Source organism: Conger conger, chromosome 8, assembly GCF_963514075.1.
Source record: "Conger conger chromosome 8, fConCon1.1, whole genome shotgun sequence".
Taxonomy (NCBI): domain Eukaryota; kingdom Metazoa; phylum Chordata; class Actinopteri; order Anguilliformes; family Congridae; genus Conger; species Conger conger.
The window spans coordinates 4031984-4055732 of NC_083767.1; the positions used below are offsets into that span (position 1 = coordinate 4031984).

Consider the following 23749-nt stretch of genomic DNA (forward strand, 5'->3'; position numbering starts at 1 on the left):
GGTGTGGGCGGTTCACAGCGCATCCTCTTCCACATTCCTCTCCACATTTCCTCTGCAGGAAGCGGGGGCATTTTCTCCAGAGTGGTCTGATTACCCTGAAAATCCCTGCCCCCTCCCACCGCTGCCTTCGCGCTGAAAGCTTTTAAATGACATTAGATATTGGATAAAAGCCCGGGACAAAAGCACGTTGCCAGGGAAACAAACCCGCCTACACTCTCACACCTCCTCGGTTAATATTTTAAACCGTGATTAGCAGTCAACTCTGGCCTACTTTACTGCCTTTCAGCTAAAAGCTTTTTGTTGCCGAGCCGCAGGGAGAGAGGGAAGGAGAGGGGGAGGGAGAGGGAGAGAGAGAGCGCGTGTAAGAGGGAGGGGGGTGGGGGTGGGGAGAGGGAGCACTCATGCACGGTTGCCAAGGCAACTTGACATCACAGTGACGAACTTCCCCACTTAAAAGCTTTTAACCGGATCTCTTTCCAGCCCTAGGCCCCATTCCTGGGCTCTTAACTGCGCTCCGAGTGTGGAAGGCTGCAGCTGCTGTTCCCTTTTCCCACAGACCCGGATCCACGGGCCTCGGAGCAGGGAAGGGCTCTCAAAGCGGGAAAACACCCTTCCTTTCATCTCTTTCCCTTTTTGACCCTGCTTGCACAACATAGTCTCCTTGTTGTTTTGTGTTGTTGTTTTTAACAAAATGGCCGCCGATGAGAGCTTCAGTTACATTGTGCCGGGTCAGAGTGAGAAGCACAGGAGGGCCAGGAACTGGACGGACGGGGAGATGAAGGGCCTGGTCTACGTGTGGGAGGAGTACGTCACCGAGCTCAAGAAGGCCAAGAGGAACGCCAAGATCTACGAGAAGATGGCCAAGAGGTTCTTCGACCTCACGGGCGAACATCGGCACAGGGAGGAGATCAAGATGAAAATTACCAACATGACCTTCCAGTACAGGCAAGTGTAAGACATTTAAAACCTTTTTATTTTTTGCTTTTAATATTGCATGAGTGTACACGTTTGAAGGTGGAAGGGGTGTGTTGTGCATCCGATTCCTCACGCCAGAGCCACGTGACACATTACCACGTGTGGGAACACAATGCCTGTGGAGCCGCCATGCCTGCCTGGAAAACTGGAAAAACCGGAGTGTTTACTTTCTGTCCCTTGATGACACCCCCACACCCCCCCAACCCCCCAGCCACCTCTTCAGCGGTTCCTTGAGTGCATGTTTACAAGGACATTCCAGAACACGTGTTTACGAAATTCTACACCTTTCATGTCCTCAGCCATGCACAGCTGTCAGATTTGTATTTTTGCACTTGAGTTATTTTATTTATTATCACCAAAAGGGGTAAAAGCCCTAAATACTAAATCACTTAACCATTTGAAGAGTTTTTAATTCTTGTTTTGGAGTGTTTTTCTTTCCAAGTTCTACCTCAGTGTTCCAGAGGTTTTTGTTACCCGTAGTTATCGTTATATCAGCATTAGAATGTCCTGAAAGGGTTTCGGGTATCCGGAAACATTCCCCTCATCTCTCCTGGCCAAAGCGAGACTCCAGGCGGCTGTTTGTGAAAGGCACGTGTTTCTCCCCGTCCCCCCGGCAGGAAGATGAAGTGCCTGAGCAGCGCAGGGGCCCCTCTCCCGGAGTGGCCCTTCTTCAAGGCCATCGATAAGATCCTGTCCAAGGCCCCCGACCCGGGCCGGCAGCTGGGCTTGGAGCTGCCGCAGTCTGGCCCCTCCACGTCCCACACGGAGGCCTCGCCCTCCCTCCCCGCCACCTCCCCCACGGGCCTCCTCCCGGAGTACACGGGCTCCTCCGACGAGCAGGAGCGCCAGGACGAGGCCGAGGGCTCGGAGACCTCCGGAAGCCTGCACTCCCAGGAGTCCAGGTAACGGGAACGCTGATCACCACGGAATGCCTCGCACTCCTGGAATGAGGGGTGGGGGGTGTGGGGGGCGGGGGCTGGTATTCATAAACATCAAAAGCATGCTTCACCCACTGGAACTCCGGAATGCCGGATTTGCAGCATTCCGATACGGATTTGACCAGGAGTTATTTTCTTTACTTATGTTTTTTTAATCGATATCATTGGAGGAGTATATTTGTTTTTTCTTAGTCTGAGGAATGACTAATATTTTGATTGAGTACAAAGTGCATTAATCAGCTTCTGCTTCACATTAGGATCGGATTGTTTGTATACGGCTAATGTTATATTTTCACAGTTTGCAGCATGCATACACCAGTAATGGCGTAATTGTCATAGTGCTGGACCTGTTTAAATTCAAGTCTTCCCTCATCATGAGGCCAGCAGGGATCTAATTTGTGCATGTTATCTGCCTTTAATGGGTCTCTGTTATCTAGATGTAGCAGCCTCATCATTAAATGACTTGTCCCTTGCAATCCTATGTAATCCAATTTTCAATAGTTTATCATATTTTTTTACATTATGCATTGAGAACCCAAGATAATACAATACTATGATGTTGAGCTTGTTCTAGTTAGTGAATTAATTTACAGTGAATTGATACTTAAAAAAAAAAAAAAAATCTGAAATCTATACAGTTCTTATCCTGCCTACAATTAAATTTTGGTGATTTGGAGAATTTATATACATTTATATTTGAACCAATCACCAGTGAAATTACGGATTGACCTGGCAATCGGAAGTGAGCTTTCAGATCGAATGGTGCCACTCTGTGAGCTATAACTCTTTGGTGCCTCTCTCACCATTGCACCCTGTCCCACGGACACAGTGCATTACCCAATAACTGCAGTCATGTATTTCCTGGGTCAGCCTGTAGCCTAGTGGCTGAGGTGCATGACTGGACCCCAGAAGGTTGGTGGTTCAAGCCCCTGTGTAGCCACAATAAGATCAGTGCAGCTGTTGGGCCCTTGAGCAAGGCCCTTAACCCCACATTGCTCCCTGGGCACTGCACTGTGGCTGCCCACTCCTCCTGAGTAACTAGGATGGCTCAAATGCGGAGGGCAAATTACCCCACGGGGTTCAATAAAGTCTACCTTCTGGAGGCAATTTAGGTGATGATATCAGTTGGGATTTAACCATTTGAAGAGTAGTATTTTTTTCCCCTCAAAATTCCGTGTCAGTGTTCTAGAACTCCACTGTTTTCAGTGTGCAGCAGTGATTGTGACATCAGCATTAGAAGGTTCAGGTTTAAGAGCGCAGTAACCACGCCCCCGTGGTCTCGGGGCTCAGAGGTCAGAGGGCGCTAACCGAGCCTGCCCGTCGCAGGTCCCAGCCCGTGCCTCTGAAGCGACGGAAGGTCCAGCGCTGCGGGCTGAAGAAGAAGAAGCTGAAGATCATGGAGGCCATGCTGCAGGAGCAGAGGAAGGTGAGCCGGGCGGTGGAGGAGACCTGCAGGGAGGTGCGCAGGGTCATGCACCAGCAGAACTTCCTCCAGGTGCAGAGTCTGCAGCTGCAGGAGCGCATGATGAACCTGCTGGAGAAGATGATCTCCCCGCCCGTCCAGCCTGCCGCCTGGCCCCACGCCGGCATCAAGGAGCCGGGCCACGGGCAGAGCTGAGAGGGCCCGCATCGACCAGGCCCGGGCCTGGGACTACTGCGGAGACCACAGCTGCTTATCCACGGATAAACCTTTTTTTAATGCCTCGAACAGTGTTTCTCAACTCCAGTCCTCGGGACCCACTTGCCAGAAGGTTTGTGTTGTAACCAGTAGCTCACACACCTGATTTAATGACTGAAACAATCAAACCACAAAAAATTCCCTTGATTAGTTAAATCAGGGTGTGTGAGTTTTTGGTTGCAACAAAAACCTTCCAGCATGTGGGTCCTGAGGACTGGAGTTAAAAAAAAGAAAAAAAAGAAACCCGGCTCAAGCTAGGTTTTGAAACTGCTGGTGGCTGGTTGACCAGTTCAGATCAGCTCCCAGCTCAACATGGTTTGACCAGCTCAAGCTATATAGGCAGCAATTGCAGACTGGTCATAGCTGGATTTTACAGCAGGGAATACCAAACGCAGTCCTATATTTCAAAAATTTTTAAGTTGAATATCTACCCCTGAGCATGTACAACCAGTGGGAATTCTGAACAATTCTTCCTTCATATGTCTGAACAGCAACGTGCCAGAATGTCCATATAAAGTCAGTATGAATGCAACAAGTCCTTGTTATCAATGTAAATGTGCACTTGAAGATGTTGCATTTCATGAATCATTTACGACACTTCAATACCATTAAAAATGGTTTTTCTTAACTTTGTTAGACATGGTTTTTCATGCATTTGTTTCCGTTTGTTTCACGTTCTGTGATTACATAGCTTTGCACTGAACTATGTGTCGATGTGTTATCCAAGACTTCGTAGCACAGGTAAGCGGGATCACACTCCACAGGTGTTTTCTTGACAAAATAAACTATTTATTGATCATGTCAGGAGACAAACAGACAAAACAACCTTCATTAGGCCCTGATGAAAGTTGTAGGCCAAAAACATTTTGTCTGTCTACTGACATGGACAATAAATAGTCTATTTCATCAAGAAAACATCTGTCAAGAACCCATCTCTCCTATGTCACCTACACAAGTTAAAATGCATGAGCTCCTTCGTGTCATGAAAAAGGATACATTCAAACAATTCAATATGATTGCTTATTGACAGTATATTTTTGGTTCATGTTGCTACCCCAAAACCTTGAGAAAAGAATTAATCTTCTGCTTTGCGATGACACCATGCTTACTTTGATATAACTTTAATATGATGCAATTAAAACAAAGTGTGGAGCTGTATTGATTTCAGGTAGAAATTTTGAAATATTTTGAAAGTTCTGTTTCAGACTGACAAGAGCCCCGCCTGGGGGAACTGTTCTTCCAGACGTTCTTTCCACAAGTCAAGGAATAATTAAAGCAGATGTACACAGAAAAAAAATTGAAAATATAGTCTTGCTCCTAAATTACCAAAGGGATTTACTAGGCTTTTAATGAATCTTGCAGCGTACCTTTTTTTTTGCCAATCTCTTTCACACACTTTATAAGGTGAAATGTTTTCCGTCTTTCGACCACAGAACACACCAGATGTTATGTGTAGGAGCCGAAGCGCCACTCCCAGTGGGAAAACACGCGCACACGGACCTTGTTTTCTCCGTATCTTTGGTAACTAAGATAGGAGTCATGTGACTACAGCGTGTAGCCGTTATTGTACTATGCCCACTAGTTGGTTCTTTGTTTACTAGGCACAAATTTACCGCCCAATGAGACGCACGAGCTAAAAACCTCTATCGCAGGCCAGCAGTACGACAAGAATGTATTTCACACGCTGGCGTGCTCATGCATTGAAACAGTATGCAGATGTGTAATGATTAAACAAAAGATAATTTGCTGATGTTTGAAAAATAACTGCCAATTGGCTAGCTAGTTTGGTCCTTATTTGAATGCATTCTATATAACACGGTAAATTGGTAGCGTGCGAATTATATTATCGCATTCTCTCCAGTTCATATTTAGCCATTTGATACATTACAAATTGTTAGGTTAGATAGCTAGCTAACTGCATGTAACGTTAACTTAAATGTGCAGAGCGCCGTAAGCTTCTAAGTTGGATAGGTAGCAAGCCAGCCAATTTTGCAGCGTCGGTGACACGGAGAAAGTATATGCAATATGCCCAGCGGCCAGCTGCATCTGGAAAGTTGCATTAGTCATGAACATTCTCTCCACCGTAACGTACAGTACTGACATCAGCTTACGGCTTCCACGGAGTACTAAAGCTATCCAGCTGGCATTTCATTTCGGTTACACCGCAAACAATAGATACGCGTCAAATGTGAACGACAGGGCATGGAACGAATGGAACACAGGCGATGTCCCGGTTACTAAGGGCGACGCCGGGATTCCAACAATGGGATGGAAACGGAGGCGGGGATACGCACTCAAACCCAAGAATCACTGTGGGATATACAAGTTAACTATGGATTTCAGTTACCGTGGATAAAGTTAGTCAGAAGTGTATAAATTAGTCAATGTTGGCTATTACTGGCTAGATCTGCAAATAACTGCTTCACACGAACGAATTTGAATATATTTGCACTGATGGGGTAAGACCTAACGTTTTGGGTAAGACCTGTTTTGGAGTTACAATAGTTAACGGTTGGGCTATATAGCATTTCGCTAACTTAGCAAGAGTAGCGATGTTCAGCTGGCTTGTTGGCAACTTGTAAGCTAGCAGGGCAAAGTATCAAAAACTTTCTATCGCGTAATATTTTTTATTGCTAAGTTATTGACGCTTGCTGCCTACCTTAACTATTGTGTTTAAACTTTACTTTAACCACAAGAAGCGTTACATTTACAGAACGCACATACATAGTAACGTTAGCTGACTTCAGCTAACAGGCTGTGTCGGTGTTCCAAGGGGTAAGATGCACTTCATATTTAATTCAAACTAATAGTTTCACGAGTTGCTAATTGGGGAAGGAATGAAGTTACAATAGAATAAGTAACATTAGCTCAGTAACTGCCCATTTGGCTGTGTTCTTATTGGCAACTTAAGTTTGATCATTTTTAGGAGTTTGCAAGTGGACAGGGAATGGTTGCATAGCAATTACTGTGTTGGTAGCAGGTGTGATCGTCCCACCTTGACCTGAATATAATCGAATTAACCGTTAGCACGATGTTGAACCTTGCTGCGCCTTGACTTGATGAGCGCTACAAGTTTACGTTACGTTACGGGCAAACTACAAAAAATGCAGCGAAAAATGTATTTGGCAGTCAGCTATTGTCATCCTCTCGATAATACCTAAGCAATTTTGTAGCGTTATATCTGTAACAAGTGTGTATGTATCGTGATTTCTCTGCTGCTTAAAAACGTAGACACATTTTAGTGTTTACGAATGTGTTTACGAATTGCGTTATGCAGCATTAGGCCAATTTATTGCAAATTGAAACATGAAACATGAAACAGGATTGGCATGAATAATAATTATTAGTATTATTATTATGATTATGAAAGTTATATACCTATACAGTTGGAGAAAGTTACAAGTTTTATCCCTACTTTTGTAATAATGCACGAAGGGTGTTATTCACTATAATTGTTCATGCAGGAATATGTATGCAGTTGTGAGCAGTTGTCATGGATACTGCAGTAACCTGTGAATCTTTGTTCATTTCTTTTTAAGGTGCCCTGTGAACTCCAGGATGACCGTAAACTTTATTGGTGCCGGCTCTGGAAGAATAGTGACATTCACACGTGACATTTAGGCCTTGCTGTTGTTCTCTGTATTTGCGAAACCCTTGTTCAGAAGTCAGAAGTAGGGGGGTGGGAAAATGTTCAGGCAGGCTGAGACGGCGAAGAGGCGGCTGAACCTGCACTCGGTGTCCCGGGTGCGGAGTCTGGAGGTGGCGCGGGGGCGGTCGGGGTACGGGTTCACGCTGTACGGGCACGCTCCCTGCCTCCTGGGCAGCATCCTGAAGGGCAGCCCGGCCGACTACGTGGGCCTGCGGTCCGGGGACCAGATCCTGAGCGTCAACGAGGTCAACGTGTCCAAGGCGTCCCACGAGGACGTGGTGAAGCTGATCGGCCGCTGCTCGGGCGTCCTGCACCTGGTCATCGCGGAGGGCGCCGCCCACCGGGACTCGTGCTCCAGCGACGAGGAGTTCGGCTTCCACGAGACCAAGAGCTACTGGCTCAAGCCGAAGGTGGACTCCAAGACGCTGGGCATCAACCGGGCGGAGCGGGTGGTCGCCGAGATGCAGTCCGGGAGCATCTTCAACATGATCTTCGACAACTCCAGCCACTCGTCCGGCAGTTTGGAGCGAGCCCCGCCCGCCAGGCCTCGGCCGGTGTCCGAGCCGGACTTCCCCTGCCGGAGCCGGACCTGCAGCTCCAAGAGCAACCCGGACCTCCTGTCCGAGGAGGAGATGGCCAAAGTGCTGAACGACGACTCGGTGTTCGTGGGCGCGTTCGAGGACCAGGAGGACTTTGCGCTGGACGCCGGCGAGCTGAACGTGGGCATGGTGGTGGGCTACCTGGGCTCCATCGAGCTGGCCTCCACCGGGGCCAACCTGGAGAGCGACAGCCTCCAGGCCATCCGGGGCTGCATGCGCAGACTGCGGGCCGAGCAGAAGGTGCACTCGCTGGTGATGATGAAGGTGACGCAGGACTGCGTGCAGCTGTGGAGCGAGAAGGGCGCGGTGCTGGCCTCCTACCCGGCGGAGAAGCTGGCCTTCAGCGCGCTGTGCCCGGACGACCGCCGCTTCTTCGGCCTGGTGACCATGCAGGCGTCGGGCGAGGAGGAGGAGGAGGAGGAGGAGGAGGAGGGGGAGGAGGCCGGCCTGCGGACGTCCTGCCACGTGTTCCTCGTGGACCCGGAGCTGTGCTCCCACGCGGCGCACCAGGGCGTCGCCCGGCGCTTCGGGTTCGAGTGCACGCCCGACCCGGACACCAGCGGCTGCCTGGAGTTCCCGCCGGCGTCCCAGCCGCTGCTGCAGTTCGTGTCGGTGCTGTACCGCGACATGGGCGGGTCCATCGAGGCCCTGCGGGCGCGCGCCTTCGCCGACGGCGAGCTGGACGCGCTGCAGAACCGCAGCACCAGCAGCAACAGCGACAGCGGCATCGGCAACTTCCTGCCCGAGGAGCGGGGCGGCCGCGTGCTCCTGGTGGACCTGGGCGGCGGCTCCGCCCGCCACGCCCCCGCCGGGCCCTGGGACAGCGGCACGCAGGGCCGGAGCTCCGGGCCGGCCGCCGCCGCCGCGCTGCGGAACGGATACCGCGGCTGCGAGCCGGAGGGGAAGTTCCACCTCCCGGAGCTGTCCCACCCCGACGCCCACGGGCCCCCGGGCAGGCCCCTGGGTCCCCCGGCCTGGATGGAGGTGCCGGTCCCCCCCCCCTACCCCGGCGGTAAGATGGCAGGTGTTAGCGTAGCCGCCCAGCGCTGGCTGCCTGTTCACGTCCTGCAGGACTGGCGCCATGGCAACGCCAGCGACCAGGAGTCGTACGCGGAATCCACCGACGGCTGGTCCAGCGCCAACTGCAGCACCCTGCCCCCCCCCATGAGCAAAATCCCCGCCGACCGCTACAGGGCCGCGGGGGACCTCGCCCGCCCCCCCAGGACCGACACGCAGAAGGACGAGTGGGCCAAAGACCTGTTCCCCGCCGCCCAGGCCTTCAGAGACCCGCAGAACGGGAAGAGGAGCAAAGACAGAGAAAAGAAGGTGAGGGACTGTCCTTCAGTATGTACATTACAGCTATTTAGCTCATGCTTTTATACAAAGCAACTTTATGTCTGATTAGACTGAGCAGGGGCCAGCGGCTCAAAGGCGGCACAGATCTTATTTTGGCTACACTTGGGAGACAGACCGACATATTGATTGATTGGTGTGTTAGGAAATACATTTTGTGCCATACTACCATCCAAGAACACATCACAAGCAACACAGCAATACATTTTAAAGTGTGTATGAGCTACATCTTGCGCAACTAGCATACACGACAGATTCGACCGGCTACATAATGGTGACAACATTTGCACACAGGACTCTGTTTGCGTCTGCTTAAGCTTATGATACTTAGCCATCAGTTTGCTACTCCGTAATTCACAATAAAACCTCTTCTCTTTCAACATCACACAAATAAATAACGCGTCATATATCTTCTCTTCGTATCAGTTTTTCCCTGATGTTACCTTTTTCACCAAGCATCCCTTTTTATCACACTCCCACACGTTCTGCGATAATTACAAATGAACATTTTTAAACCACAGGACTGATCTTCACATATGTGCCACTGAGAGGTTTAGAAATGTTTTTAACTTGCTGGGGGCTCAGTCGATTGCCTGTCGGGGTAACGGCAGTGTTTGAGCTATTCCTGTTAGTAACGGGGAGGGCATCTGTGAAGCCACACACAGGTTTTTAGGTGGGTGACCCCAATGACCTCTGTGGTCATGGCAACGGCTCTCAGCTGAATAGTGTGAAGAAAACATTGGTTGGTGGGGAAAAAAAATAACATTCCTGTAATTATTCTGAATCTTGGTATGTCGAGCTTCTGCCATCTTTGTGTGTTTATTATGGGTGCAAAATGCAGGCATGATGCTTCGATCTTAAGGTGGCAATTCAACTGCATTGATTTGAAATGTTAGCTTGAATCGGAATTGATTAAAATGACTATTTAAAAAAGGCACGTAGGTCCTGGGTATGAATCCCGGTCCTGTGTGGAGTTTGCATGTTCTCCCCGTGTCTGCGTGGGTTTCCTCCGGGTACTCCGGTTTCCTCCCACAGTCCAAAGACATGCAGGTTAGGCTGATTGGAGAGTCTAAATTACTGTGGGTATGAGTGTGTGAGTGAATGGTGTGTGTGCCTTGTGATGGACAGGCGACCTGTCCAGGGTGTATTCCTGCCTTTCGCCCAATGTATGCTGGGATAGGCTCCAGCCCCCCTGCGACCCTGTTCAGGATAAGCGGGTTAGGATAGTGAATGAATGAAAAAGACACGTACTATGGAACTTCTTGAAAATAAATGAGTTGAAGTTAAAGTATAGTGTTTTGTTTGAACTTTCTACAGTACATCAATTTCTCCAGTCACAGCTGGGCATTCAGTGTATTTTTAAGCCTCATTTTGTCATGAAGTGGATTGAATCCTATGAATGTAATCGAATTGTGGTGAAATTAGCGATTTTGCGATTAATTTTAATTTTGTTTGCTAAAGAACTGTAATAGAATCAGAGAGGTAGAGGTCAGAGATTTTTACACCCCAAGTGTTTATGGTTTTGTTGTGCATGTTGCTTCCCCTAAAATAGAATTACCCAGAGACCACCACAATACGAGGAAATGAACCTCTACAGGAAAGAGCAGAGCAACAGCCTCTTTTCACCAAGCTGTTTACAGCACACATGGCTAACGCCTGTCTATCCCAGGGACATGCTGATTTAACTGTTAATAATAGTAATTTACTGTTAATTCAAAGTGGATTTTCTTTGAAGACGAGGCTTTGGATGGTGAGGGGGACAGGTTAAACACGGGAGGCGTCTCACCTGTAATCTCCCTGCTTCACGCCTGTAATCTGCTTCATGTTTAAAGGCTCTTAAAACAAATCTCTTGCTTCAAATGACAGGTATGGGCAGTCTTAACAATGTGTCAAAAAAACTCACGGAGACACATGCGCACACACACACTCACACGCATACACACACTCACACGCATACACACACTCACACGCATACACACACTCACACACACACACTCACACACAGACACACACACACACACACACACACACATACATACACACACACACACACTCACACACACTCACACACACATACACACACATACACACACACACACATACACACATACACACACACACACACACACACACTCATACACACACTCTCACACACACACTCTCACACACACACACCAGGAGTCCTGTCCTCCCGGTCCCTCTCTCTCTGGGAGATCTGTGGAGAGGTTTCCTGGCGGGCAGCTCACGTGATCTCCCAGGCTACCGGCCTCCCCATCTTCAGACACACCTAAAAATGTCTGGCCTGCTTAGGTCTGCTACACACATGGATGAGAGGTTCTGTCTGCGGTTATTGTATCACATCTACAAATCTGTCTGTATGTATTTATAACATTTACATAGAGTAAATCTGAACAGTAGGCCTTTTGGTCAGTATTCTAAACCTCCAGTGGGAACTGTTACATCGTGAGCATTAGGATGCTCAGTTAAGAACATTCTAATGTCATATTTGTGACCTTACACCTTAAAGGGTTAATTTAGATGAGGACCGGGAATCTAGTTTTGATGAAAGTATGTTTCACTGAACTTGGACCTCTCGAAAAATTTCCTGAAATTCCTGATTTACCTGGAGAAAATGATCATCAGTTTCGTGTGTGTTTAAAATTACCCTCCTGTTGAGCAGTTTGAAAGTCACCCAGCAACCAGGAAAGGAAATATTCATAATAAACAATATGCAAAGTGCGCTAGATGCCCGATTTCCATTTTCGTGCCGTTTCTCAGTACCCCTGTAGCATGCGTCGTGACTCATAATTAGCCGCATTGCATTTTTGGAAGGAGGCGATGCACGGTAATTAAAGTGGTCACACAAGCGTTTGAGATTTGTTGTGGGCAGGAGATGTTTGTTAGTCACTGTCATCCGTGGCAGGTTAATCTGGCATCTCTCCCTCCTTTCATTTTTAACCGAAGGCTGAAACTAAGCGATGCACAATGTCCTCGCTCTGCAGTGAGGCCCGTGTGGGCAGTCTGTCAGCGAGCGGTCAGCAGATCGCCGAAGCGCGTTTTTAGTTTAGTAACTCCGTACATAATTAAAAGCGCGTCTTCTCATCCGCGATCCTCAGAGATCTGGCGCTCTTTGCTTCAAATTATGAAGGTATAATATAGCAGTTTGAAAGTTGCGCAACGTTGTGTTTTAAAGTTGATCAGTTGGTCTTGTTCCTTTTTAAGATTAAGACTGATGCCTTTGTCTTTGTCTTAATGTGACGTATGATATTCCCGACTGACCAATAGATACGGTAGTTAGTCTGTGGTGACTATTCATATTAAAGAATTGTGGCTGTTACAATGTTCACAATCTTACTGTAGTACCTGTAGCTTTGCATTAAGCTGGCAGTGTGCAAAAGGTGTGAAGAACAATCTGCTTTTCCTACAAATAATTTTCCCAGATAGTTAAACAATTACTCATTATTATACAGATAGTTAATTCCAATGAGTGACCACTAGGTGTCTCTGTTTTACAAGCTAAATATGTGGCTAGATCGCCCCTCCTCTCTCCCCAGTGATTTTTTGTGGGATTTTGCGTCAGACAGCGAGCTGGAAAAAGCCCTACATTCTCACTGAATTAGTCAGTGAAGCAGAGTGAAGCCCTTTGAAGTGACGCAATGCTTGCAAACAGAACGGCTTGCTCAGATGTTTAGTATGCCCGGGCCAGGGCTTCAATGAGTCCTCATCAGTGAACAAATATCCATGTCTGAAGGTCACTTTAATTATTCTGTGGCGATCTGACTCCTGCACCGAGCATGACCTGGTTCTGTGCGAGGATTGAAACGAAAGTGTGTGTCGTATATAAAAATGAGCGTTTCCCGCGGTGTCTTGTGTGAGTGTAGCGCGCGCGATCTCAACGACGCGATGGAGAATTTCATCACAAGGAACGCGTCGTGCGGAGCTTCGGGAGCGGGACGTCGTGTACCGCGCGTGTCGGGCTGCTGGGGATTTTCTCGCGGCTCAATCACGAAACCCCGGGAAGCGTGACGAACCCCTGGAGCGCAGAACCGCAGTAAGACCTGGAGCAGGGGCTGTGACATCACCCGTTCCTTCTGAGCAATTTCTGCGACAGACCGCTCCCAGCCGACAGACTGTTCTGAGCATTACACTTGTCACACTCAGCCATCAATGGCACAAGGTTGTTCCGTACACTACACATTTTTCCTAAACTGAAACGGATCCCGGGATGTTTGGAGGACCCGACTGTGGTTCTGTCATTTTTAGTCAAGGGCCTTGACCTGCACGTCTTTATCTGCAGACAGGAACATTTCGTGATATGAAGTGTTGGCTTAAATCTTTAAGGTCCTTGTCACAACCCTGCTTTGTAATACTTGTAAGTTTTAACACATTTGAGGTTTTCAACAAACCTGCAAGTGTACAGTTGACCAGTAGGGGTCGCTGGTGGAGATTGAGCGCGGTTATCCCCGCTGCCTGGAACCCATTTAGTTGCCCCCTCTCAGGCTGCAGGTACGCTAGTTAGTTAAATCAGCAGGCGTTGTGATTGGTTGGAACCTGCATACTCTCAGCCCTCCCTGGCCCATGATTGGGCCCCCTTGCACTACACCATCAGCACATTTACCCCTGGGTATGAATAAAGAAACCTTGAACCACCTTATTGTACTAATCATTTTACCTGCTTGGTTCAGGAAGGTCATCGGTGAAATCCGGTGGCGTAGTGCATCGTCGGAGCGGATCCCAGCAGTCCGTGGGCTCCAGGCCCTGCAGTTGGGCCCCTGGGATTAGAGGCCAGCAGATCCCGGGCGTGTTGCCCTGTTGGGCTGCAGGTCACACTCGGCACCGGCGCGTTACGGATCCAGTCCCAGACAGGATGAGCCATCCAGCCTCCCTATAAGAGGCGTTTTGAGTGCTTAATTGGTTATCCGCAGCGCGAAACCATTCCGGTGTTAACTCGATTTTTGACAAAACTGTCGGTTGAAGATAATTACACGCTCTGTGTTCTGTGTCGCGTCCTCCTACGTGAGGGAGAGGAGCTGCCACCACTTCGCTGGAGTGCCAAGGTGCACGGCCGCCTCAGGATGAGAAGTGCACGCGTGCTCGCCGCTCCATGGAGGAAAGTCCTCTTTCACTCTTATCATTTTTATTTCACAAAATGGCTGTCACCCCCCCCCCCCCCCCCCCCCCCCTATATAGCCGTTATGTACTGGAATAGTTATAATCTGACTGGGTACCTTCAGTTCCAGAAATACAGGGATCGGTTATATGGGCTAAAATAACTCCCTTGCTGAGATTACGCTTCCAGTGTGAGCAGAACTTCAGATCCGTTTATCCCTGACGGTTTACCCGCGCAGCTTAACTCACCACAGCTGGGGTTTTGGGCCCTGTGGAAAGATCTCCTATTCAGCCCATCCACCTCCCTAAATCTTGTGTTGCCCCTGTCAGTTTGGTCCTTTGGAATCACACCAACACCCACACATGCCTGCACGTACACACTCACAGACACACACTCATACATGCACACACACACACACACACACACACACACACACACACACACACACACACACACACACACTCACAGACACACTCATACACGCATGCACACACACACACACACACACCCACATGCGCACCAGCACACACTCACACACACACAGGCACACACTCATGCGCGCACACACACACTCACGCACACACACACAGCATCCCTACCCCCTATCCCAGGTTGATACAGCTTTTTTTTATAGTGTGCCATTTCTCCTGGATATGAAACAAATGTTACATTCCCTCTGTGGGTTTGTTTTTTTTCTTGCTTTTTTTATTACACAAACCACAAACCCACAGCATTATTGACTTGTGACATTTGGCACTATTTTGACAGTCCAAACCCACGTAGCGCAGTGATTAAAAAGACCATGTTATACTGAACAATTAGTTTACAGCTTATTTGAAAACGGAAATGTGGGTAATATTTATGTGATGGATTTAACAGCCGTTGGGAATGAAACTTTTTAAAATTCACGCTGCTTTTGAGAAGTTAATGAGGAAATGCTTCAAGGTAAGCAAATGGGCTAAGCTGTTTTGACGGTTGTGCCGGCAGTGAAAAATGGACCATTAAAATTGAGCCCATTCGGAGCGATGTCTGTTCGGCAGCAGGCGAACTCGGTTGAAACTCGGTTTCATTAGCGAACTTTATGAAGTTGTGTAACTAACTTTTGTAAGCGCCGCCCTGCTAATGCTAGCCGGGAAGACGGGGGCACGTACGCCGCCTACAGTCGCAGAATTCGCCCAGTTCCCTGGCAACACCGAGGAGTATCTGATAAGCACTGCGGTGGAGATACGAATAAAGAAAATAACTAGGCTACAGTCGAATCATTTCTTTAGTTTAGCTGAAGGTCAGTGTCTGAATTTCTACAAAGAAGAAAGGCTGTTCAAGTCTCAATTAAATATGTTTTCATAGTCCACTGTGCGTGGTGTGTTTTTCCATATTAAGAAAACGGCTGTTTCAACTTGACTTCTAATAAAATATTATTTTGGATTATCATGGATAAGCATTTTGTTCTTAAAATGTGATTGAAGAGCTGTAGAGTCTGCCATTCCATTACATTTATTTAATACACTGAAATTGACCATGGGACAAAGTATGACACAAACATTTTCATGAATGTTATTACTGTTTTTCCCCCATAGTGCTTGCTGAAGTGCGCGTAGGCTACTCCTAGTAATCACATTCAAAAGGGTAGGAATATTATGCACTATGGTAATTCAGAATACAAAATACAGATGATAGAAGCACGGACATATGATAAAACACTTAGGCTGTTTATCTCCATTTTTGTTTTTCCTTCTCAAAAATAAAATAATGTCATACATAGTATGACTGTGAGTCAAATCTGCGTTCAGTTCGCATCTGTGCTCAAAGAAGACAATTTATAGCAGGAAGAGAACGGAAATTACACCGTGCCACTCATGAGATCCCCAGCTAATTACTGGTAATAATTTCATTTCAACTCGGAGACATAAGGGTTCAGCAACCCTTTTAATAACAGGGCTGCTAACAACATGTTTATTATCCTCGTTTCGCGTGGAAACGGGACGGCGTGATTAAGGGGAAGCCGTGCGGGAGACGAACGCTAAAATTGCAGCTTTATAAATATGCTTGAGCTACGAGATTAGAGAGCTCGACTCTCCCCTGTCGCCAAACCGCCAGCCCTCCTGTACGTTCCGTTATAACGGCACCAACTGTCCGGGATTAGCGGACGGGCAGTAACGGAAATGGCCTGTCATGCAGGAGTGAGTACTACTTGCCGAAAATCCTTTTGAGGCGGTTGAAGTTAAATGTTCAGAGCCAGGGCTTTCCCTCGGACTTCGTGAGTGAGGCGTTTCCGCTTCGCTTGATTGAGAAGGTGACCAGAGGTCCTTGAGGGAAAACTGGTAGGAGCTTTATTGCGATTGTGAAAAAAGCAAGGATATGATTGCACTTCAATTTTGCGCAGTGCTTGAAGGCAGGCCCACTTGATTTTGTGATGAATTGAGCTTCTTACAAAAGATTTGACATTGATAAGAAGCTTGGGGAGGCCTTGATGATGTTCTGTCGCATATTGTGGAAAATAACATTTCCTTTGCTACTTGGATTATGAAGGAGTTTGAGGTGCTATGAAAACTGTGACGTGGCCAGTGGCTAAGGTCCATGACCGTGACCCAGAAGGTTGTTCTTTCAAGCCCCAGTGTAGCCACATTATGTCGACCATTGCAGCTGTTGGGCCCTTGAGCGAGGCCCTTAACCTTGCATTTCTCCAGGGGAGGATTGTCCCCTGCTTAGTCTAATCAACTGTAAGTCGCTCTGGATAAACGCATCAGCTAAATAACGAATGATAGTAATAATAGTCGTTGTTATTAACCGTGGTTGTGTGTTCCCGCCCGCAGGGCTCCAGGTTCGGGGGCATCTCTCTGGGACTCCCTCGCCTGCCTCAGCGGTCCTCCGGACGGCGCTCCTTCGGCCGGTCCAAGCGCCTCAGCCTGGCCCGCTCGCTCGACGACCTGGAGGTAGGGCCCGCTCTTCCTCCTCATCCTCCTCCTCATCCTCCTCCTCCGGGTGTCCGTCGCATGGTCTCATACCGGCTCATTGTGCGATTACCCCCCCCCCCCCCCTCCTTAACCTCCTGGGACCCAGGGGGAAAATTTACAATATAATATCTTGGATGACGAAAAACATGTTGCAGTGAAATTTTTCAGAAATAGATTTATTTAATTTTAATTAAATGTCCCTTACGCAAAGAGAGATGCTGTATTGAGCTCAGGGAACATAAAATGTTATTGTCCTCGTTTGAGGACGCAGGATCTCTGGAGGTTAAAATAAAAGGCTTTTATTATGCCGTTCCACAAAGGAAATGCAGTGTGAAAGCGTTTTTGTAAGCATTTAACTGCAGTCTTTATTAGCGCGGTTAAAGTTGCCATGGTGAATTACCTGGCATCAGTCTGAGTTGTGCCTCGTCTTGGCTTAATGGGGTGAAAGCCAAATTCTCAAAATGGCAGCCTAATCACACCTCAGGTTAACTGGATCCGTAATGTCCCCCTCAGTGAATGTGTGTTGTGTGTTCTGGTGCAAAATGGCAGCCATGCACCCCCGATGTGGGTGCTGCACTTTGGTAGAGGCTGAGGTGACCTCCTTTTAAACGTGAAGCGCTTTGATATAAGATAAGAAGCACTGTACAGATTGTATCTACCTGCATACAGGACTTGGTACTAGTACTAATAACCATTGCACAATTAGCTTACAACATACATCTCTGAATAGCAGGGAAACCTCATGTTGTGGTATGGCTTTTTGTACGCATCATGCAAGCTGCATTGTATGGTGTGTGTGTGTATAAGGTGTAGAATTATTAGCCAGTGAATTATTGAGTGTAAGCCACCGTATAAAAACGTACAGGTCCTTCCAGGCTGAATGTTTCTTTTCTTTTTGCGAAACGCGAAAAAAAGGTACGTTCTGTGACTGCATGGTTCAGCTGGGTGTGAAATGAGAAGCGAGGAAGCTCGGTCTTCCAACACTGTTGGCGCGGAGAAGTTGAGTGTAAATAGGGCGATTGTCTTTATTAGACAGTGTGTAGGTGGAGGTAAGCATGAACTCATTACTGTGTGCGCAAGAGAAACGTCTGATCTAGGGGCGTCTACGTGTCTCCATGTTACCCGTTTACCGTTTCCTGGTTATTTACCTGAGCGGGTGTTTAGTGCCGTGCTCCTGGGTGCAGTGAATTTCCCTGCCCTGGTTCTGACCCTCCTGAGTTCTGGTTCCTTTCTCGTTCGCCCACGCACTGCGCCACCGTGCCAATTAGCAGCCCTTCCTGATACTTTAACTTGTATTTGCGAATTATTATCTGGCAGGCGTTTTGGCAGATCGAATGTGTGGCTCTCCGAGGAGGGAGAAGATTGGGTGATTTTTTAATTTTTATTTATTTAGTTATTTATTTATTTATTTCTTTAGTTCTTGTTTCTTAGACTAATTGTAATGTACGTGTGCGGAGTGGGCTGTTTGGCAGCTGTCGGCCTGATGAGATATGGATTTAAACACTTTTGGTTTTTCGCTTGTTTTTGCCGTTCGTTCCCCGTTCCCTTAATGCTGTGTTCTTCACTTGCAGTAATGAGGGCTCACTAAGTGGGCCTTGTGTGGCAGAGGGGGGGCGTGTGTGTGTGTGTGTGTGTGTGTGTGTGTGTGTGTGTGTGTGTGGGAGGAGGGAGGGAGGGTCTGTGTGTGTGTTTGGGAGGAGGGAGGGTGTGGCAGAGGGGGGCTGTGTTTGAGTGTGTGTGTGTGTGTGTGTGTGTGTGTGTAGGAGGAGGGGGGGTTCTGTGTGTGTGTGTGGGGAGGGGTGTGGCAGAGGGGGTCTGTGTTTGATTGTGTGTGTGTGTGTGTGTGTGTGGGAGAGGGGTGTGTGTGTGTGTGTGTGGGAGAGGGGGTGTGTTTGGGTCGTAATGAGTTGTGATGAATGATGAGCTCACTTTCTCCCTCATTAGTGGAGCTTCAGGATTTCACCTGAAGGAAACACACATACACACACATACACACACACACACACACACACACACACGCAGACACATACAAATGCGCCACTTACACACGCACTCACACACAACCACAGACACACAAACATACACACAGGCATCCACACACTCTTGCACAAACACACACACACACCCACCCACGCACGCACACGTACTCATACACACACATACACACACACGTACACACACACGCACACACACACCCACCCACCCACCCATACTCATACACACACCCACCCACCCACCCATACTCATACACACACACACACACACACACACACACACACACACGCAGACACATACAAATGCGCCACTTACACACGCACTCACACACAACCACAGACACACAAACATACACACAGGCATCCACACACTCTTGCACAAACACACACACACACACCCACCCACGCACGCACACGTACTCATACACACACACACACACACACACACACACGCACACACACACCCACCCACCCACCCATGCACGCATACTCATACACGCATACTCATACACACACACACACACACACACACACACACACACAAACGCACCACTTACACACACACTCACACATTACATTACATTAATGGCATTTGGCAGACGCTCTTATCCAGAGTGACGTACAGTTGATTAGACTAAGCAGGAGACAGTCCTCCCCTGGAGCAATGCAGGGTTAGCCTCTGTACCGTCAGAACCAGCCCCTGATGAGAACTACAGTCAAATTTTCAGATGTGTGCCTCTAACTTAGTGACCGGATTGTTAAGGTGCTTGACTGGGACCTGGAAGGTTAACCACAATAAGATCTGCAGCTGTTGGGCCCTTAACCCCACATTGCTCCAGGAGGGATTGTCCCCTGCTTAGTCTAATCGTCTGTAAGTCCCTTTGGATGAAAGCATCAGCTAAATAATTGTAATGTAATGGAACAGGTAGTTTCGGGTTTTCTGTCCATCCTTTGCTTCACTGGCCTTTGAATTAAGTGCATTAATAATAAACTATAAATACTGAACTGCACCATTTCACCCACCGTGAAGTTTCCTAGTCTTATTGTCCATGCCAGTACAGTGGGTGTTATATCACAGTTTGGCCATGCCATGCGAAAATATCTGGGGATATTAAAATTCACTTTAATCTTCTGATGGATCTAAAACTGTGGATAGAACAGACGAGGAGAGACCACTTAGTGCAACATGCAGATGAACACATTATAAACGTCTGCGTGACAATCTGAAACCCCCCATGATTACTATGACCTGGACTCTCGAGCTAAAGAAAACAAGCAGCCATTTTCAGACAGAGCAAAGTGTGTTTCAATTTAATGAAGGAATGTTGTTTAAAAAAAATAAAAAATAAAACATTATATAAGAACCTATATAAATCTAATTGAAGGGTAACATAATTGTCATAATGACAGTAGCAATTATACGTCATTATAAAACAAGCTGTCTATCCATACATCCACCTTGGGAATAGTGAAGTAGTTCACATAGTTGCATAGAAGGGGAATTTCAGCAGAGTGTGCAACTCAAAATCACTGGGGCGAACAAGGTCGCGTTATATTTAGCCTGTGTGTGCAGAGCATGGGTCTTATTCTACAGTCAGTGTTAAGCCCATCGGACCAGACCGTCCTGTGATCTCAGCCTGTGTTCCCCAGAACTCCTCTCTCACTGTGCGGAATCTGTGCGGAGTCTGCCTTTCATCCTAAGATTCCCTCGTTTCTCATCATTCCTGAACCTACCTCCTCTGAGTCGGTTGGGATTTGCGGTGTATGAGAGGATTGGCATTGTGTTGGCTTTAGGAGTGCTCGTGGGTCTGGATCGGACGACTGAAGCGCGTGTAAACGGAAGCAGGGTTTGTTGCTGAGCGCACCTTCTATAAAAACACAGCGCTTCATGAAGGGGGTCTCTGTTGGTCCCCTTCACCTTGTCTAGACCGTTCCTAAACTGCGTCTGTGACGTGTCTGTGTCTGCTGGTAAAACGGTCTCCTCTTCACAATACAACTCAAGCCTGGAGGGCGTCTCTAATGCGGTGAAATTTAAGCAGTGACCTCGGTTCCCCTTTTCACTGTCCCGTGCATCCGGTGGTGTGGCTTTGTGCTCTCAGTGTGTGACTTTTTTTGGGTCTTTGATGGTCCTCCTGTCAGACACAGAGCACCTGTTGTTTTGCATTCCCCTTTGCCCATAAATACTGTCCCCCCCCCCCCCTCCCCCTCCCCTCACAGAGAAGGGGCTTGGCCTTTGCTTTGGGCTTTTGTGCTGAGTCAGCGTGTAATTGTTCTGGGTCCGTGTAAATATACGCTGATGTCTCTGAAGTTCACATCAAGAAAACCAAGAAGTTTGCCTATCGCTGCATAACACTGTAGCTGGTAGATATGTCTGCTTTAATTCAACATTTGAGTATTCACTGGCGTGTATATCACCCCCTTCATTTCCCCCTAAATCTAGGATGCCCCTTAGCTGAGCACACAGAATTAGGAAAATCAAGAGAAATTTCTGTTTAAAAAAAACAAAAAAAAAAACAGTTTGAAATGATGTAATGGGAGGGTTTATCAGGCGCTGTCATTAAGGAGAGAATAGACTTCAAGGGGTGGCTCCGAGGATCTGTCTCGTTATGTTTATAGTGGTGTGAATATTTATATACGTTCCTCTTTAATGAGGCACGATGGAACTAATGGGACTAAATGACACGCACACCAAAAACCCCCCCCGGTCTGTGCCTCCCGGCTCACGCTGACGGCCTCTTTGTCGACAGTGGAAACATGACGTGTAGACTGTGGAGAGCTGTCACGTCCATGGTCTCGTTGGCAGGTTAATTGTTCGTTTGGTAATGCGTCTGACGGACGCGTGAGAGAGGACACGCTTTCGAGCGGTCACGTTTCCGTAGCGGTGCGTTGGCGAGCTTTCTTGCCGGCGTGTCGATAGCTAAACGTGGAGCGGGACCCGAGGCGAACAGCCCCCCCCCCCCTCCCACTTCCATCCGTCTGTTCCCCCGTGAACCCGAGGAGACGAAGCGCCCGCGTTGCTGCGCTGGAGCTCAGGTGAAAGGGGATCGATGGCTGATTTATCCTCCACGCTCAGGCCAATGCACGCGGGACACTTTCTCCTGACGGACCCGGTCCGGAGAGAGGGAGAGGTTCGGTGACGTACGAACCTGCCGGACTGTGTGGAGACCGTGAGGCCTGGGACGGGCGGTCCTGCCGTCCGCAGGAGTAACGTGGAGGCGGGGTTGGGCTCCTGAGGACGGTGTGGATGAGAAATCACTGGGTTTGCGGTACCGAGCGCTTGGAAGAACCGGGCCGGGCTTCTGCAGTGTCTGCAACGACACTGTCGACACACCTAGCCCCCCCCCCCCCCCCCAATCCTGCCCCCACAAGGTCAACAGAGGTTCAGTCTCCCTGAAGGGGAATACAAAGGAGAGATATTAGCATTAACGCAGCCCCCCCTCCCCCGTGTGAAAGGCAGGTGGACAGGTCTGGTGCTCGCGGTGTTGATTCAGCACTTCCTGTGCTTTTAGAGACAGGATGTCCATGCCACCGGAGTATCTTTGTTCGGTATGGAGTATCTTTGTTGGGCACCTTTAGCGAATCGTACGGTGGTTATCCACGGTGAGTGAGCAGGCTTTGTGCCTCACATCTGGCCAGTGGGAGCAGTCTGTGTGCTCTGCCTGCTGTACTGTGCTAACAGACTCCCTGAAAAGCCTTTTATTGTGCGTTTTATTGTGAGCGCTCTTTGCTCAGAGTGGGCGCTGGTTGGTTTTGGGCTGTAAGGTGTTGGGCTGTTTCTGTTCGGCTGTGGCCATGAGATCAGGGCCGCCGGCCTGATTAGCTCAGCGCGGTTCCGTGTCACCACTGCGCGGTTCCGTGTCACCACAGCGCGGTTCCGTGTCACCACTGCGCGGTTCCGTGTCACCTCAGCACGGTTCCGTGTCACCACGTGTCACTGTGCTGCCTGCCATTGATTGTCAGATGTGCCAGTTTTCCGAGATCATAAATGTGCACATGTGTGCGCCTCTCTGCCTGTGAGTGAGTGAGTGAGTGAGTGAGTGAGTGAGTGAGTGAGTGAGTGAGTGAGTGAGTGAGTGAGTGAGTGAGTGAGTGAGTGAGTGAGTGAGTGAGTGAGTGAGTGAGTGAGTGAGTGAGTGAGTGAGTGTGTGAGTGAGTGTGTGAGTGAGTGTGTGAGTGAGTGTGTGAGTGTGTGTGTGTGAGTGAGCGAGTGAGCGAGTGAGCGAGTGTGAGAGTGAGTGCGTGAGTGCGTGAGTGCGTGTGTGAGTGACAGACAGAGAGACAGGGCTGATTGATGCACGGCTCTGGCAGAGCGGAGAAGGCTGATATGTGACATCACTCTGCGCTGCGCTGGGGCTTGCAGAAGAATGCTGTCCTTCACGGTGCTGCGCTCCATCCGTCCCCCCCTCCCCCTGGCTCAGGATTGTTTTCCCTGGAATCCCACCCCCCACTTAAGGAATGCTAAACAGAGCAGCGTGCCGAGGCTCCACCTGCAGGATGCT

The 23749-nt window shown here is 48.5% G+C and overlaps 2 protein-coding genes across 2 annotated transcripts in view; both read left to right on the plus strand.

Annotated features, from left to right (window-relative positions):
* The first annotated feature begins 493 nt into the window (after positions 1-493).
* Positions 494-3656, plus strand: msantd1 (Myb/SANT-like DNA-binding domain containing 1). Its single transcript, XM_061253226.1, has 3 exons — positions 494-949; positions 1597-1877; positions 3240-3656. The coding sequence occupies exons 1-3, from the start codon at positions 692-694 to the stop codon at positions 3529-3531; spliced, it is 831 nt and encodes a 276-aa protein (XP_061109210.1). The 5' UTR covers positions 494-691; the 3' UTR covers positions 3532-3656.
* A 2251-nt stretch (positions 3657-5907) lies between these two features.
* Positions 5908-23749, plus strand: part of rgs12a (regulator of G protein signaling 12a) — a 77789-nt gene continuing 59947 nt past the window's right edge. Inside the window, exons 1-3 of the mRNA XM_061251948.1 lie at positions 5908-6069; positions 7131-9165; positions 17116-17235. Of these exons, the coding sequence (XP_061107932.1) occupies positions 7279-9165; positions 17116-17235 (2007 nt within the window). The 5' untranslated portion in view covers positions 5908-6069; positions 7131-7278. The remainder of the gene's footprint in view (positions 6070-7130; positions 9166-17115; positions 17236-23749) is intronic.

What these genes read in the sequence shown, in the direction of transcription:
- msantd1 (XM_061253226.1), top strand. Translation starts at nt 692, where the DNA reads ATGGCCGCCGATGAGAGCTTCAGTTACATTGTGCCGGGTCAGAGTGAG. An exon ending in TGACCTTCCAGTACAGGCAA is followed by an intron (nt 950 to 1,596) that starts GTGTAAGACATT and finishes CCCGGCAGGAAG; the next exon opens with ATGAAGTGCCTGAGCAGCGC. An exon ending in CTGCACTCCCAGGAGTCCAG is followed by an intron (nt 1,878 to 3,239) that starts GTAACGGGAACG and finishes TGCCCGTCGCAG; the next exon opens with GTCCCAGCCCGTGCCTCTGA.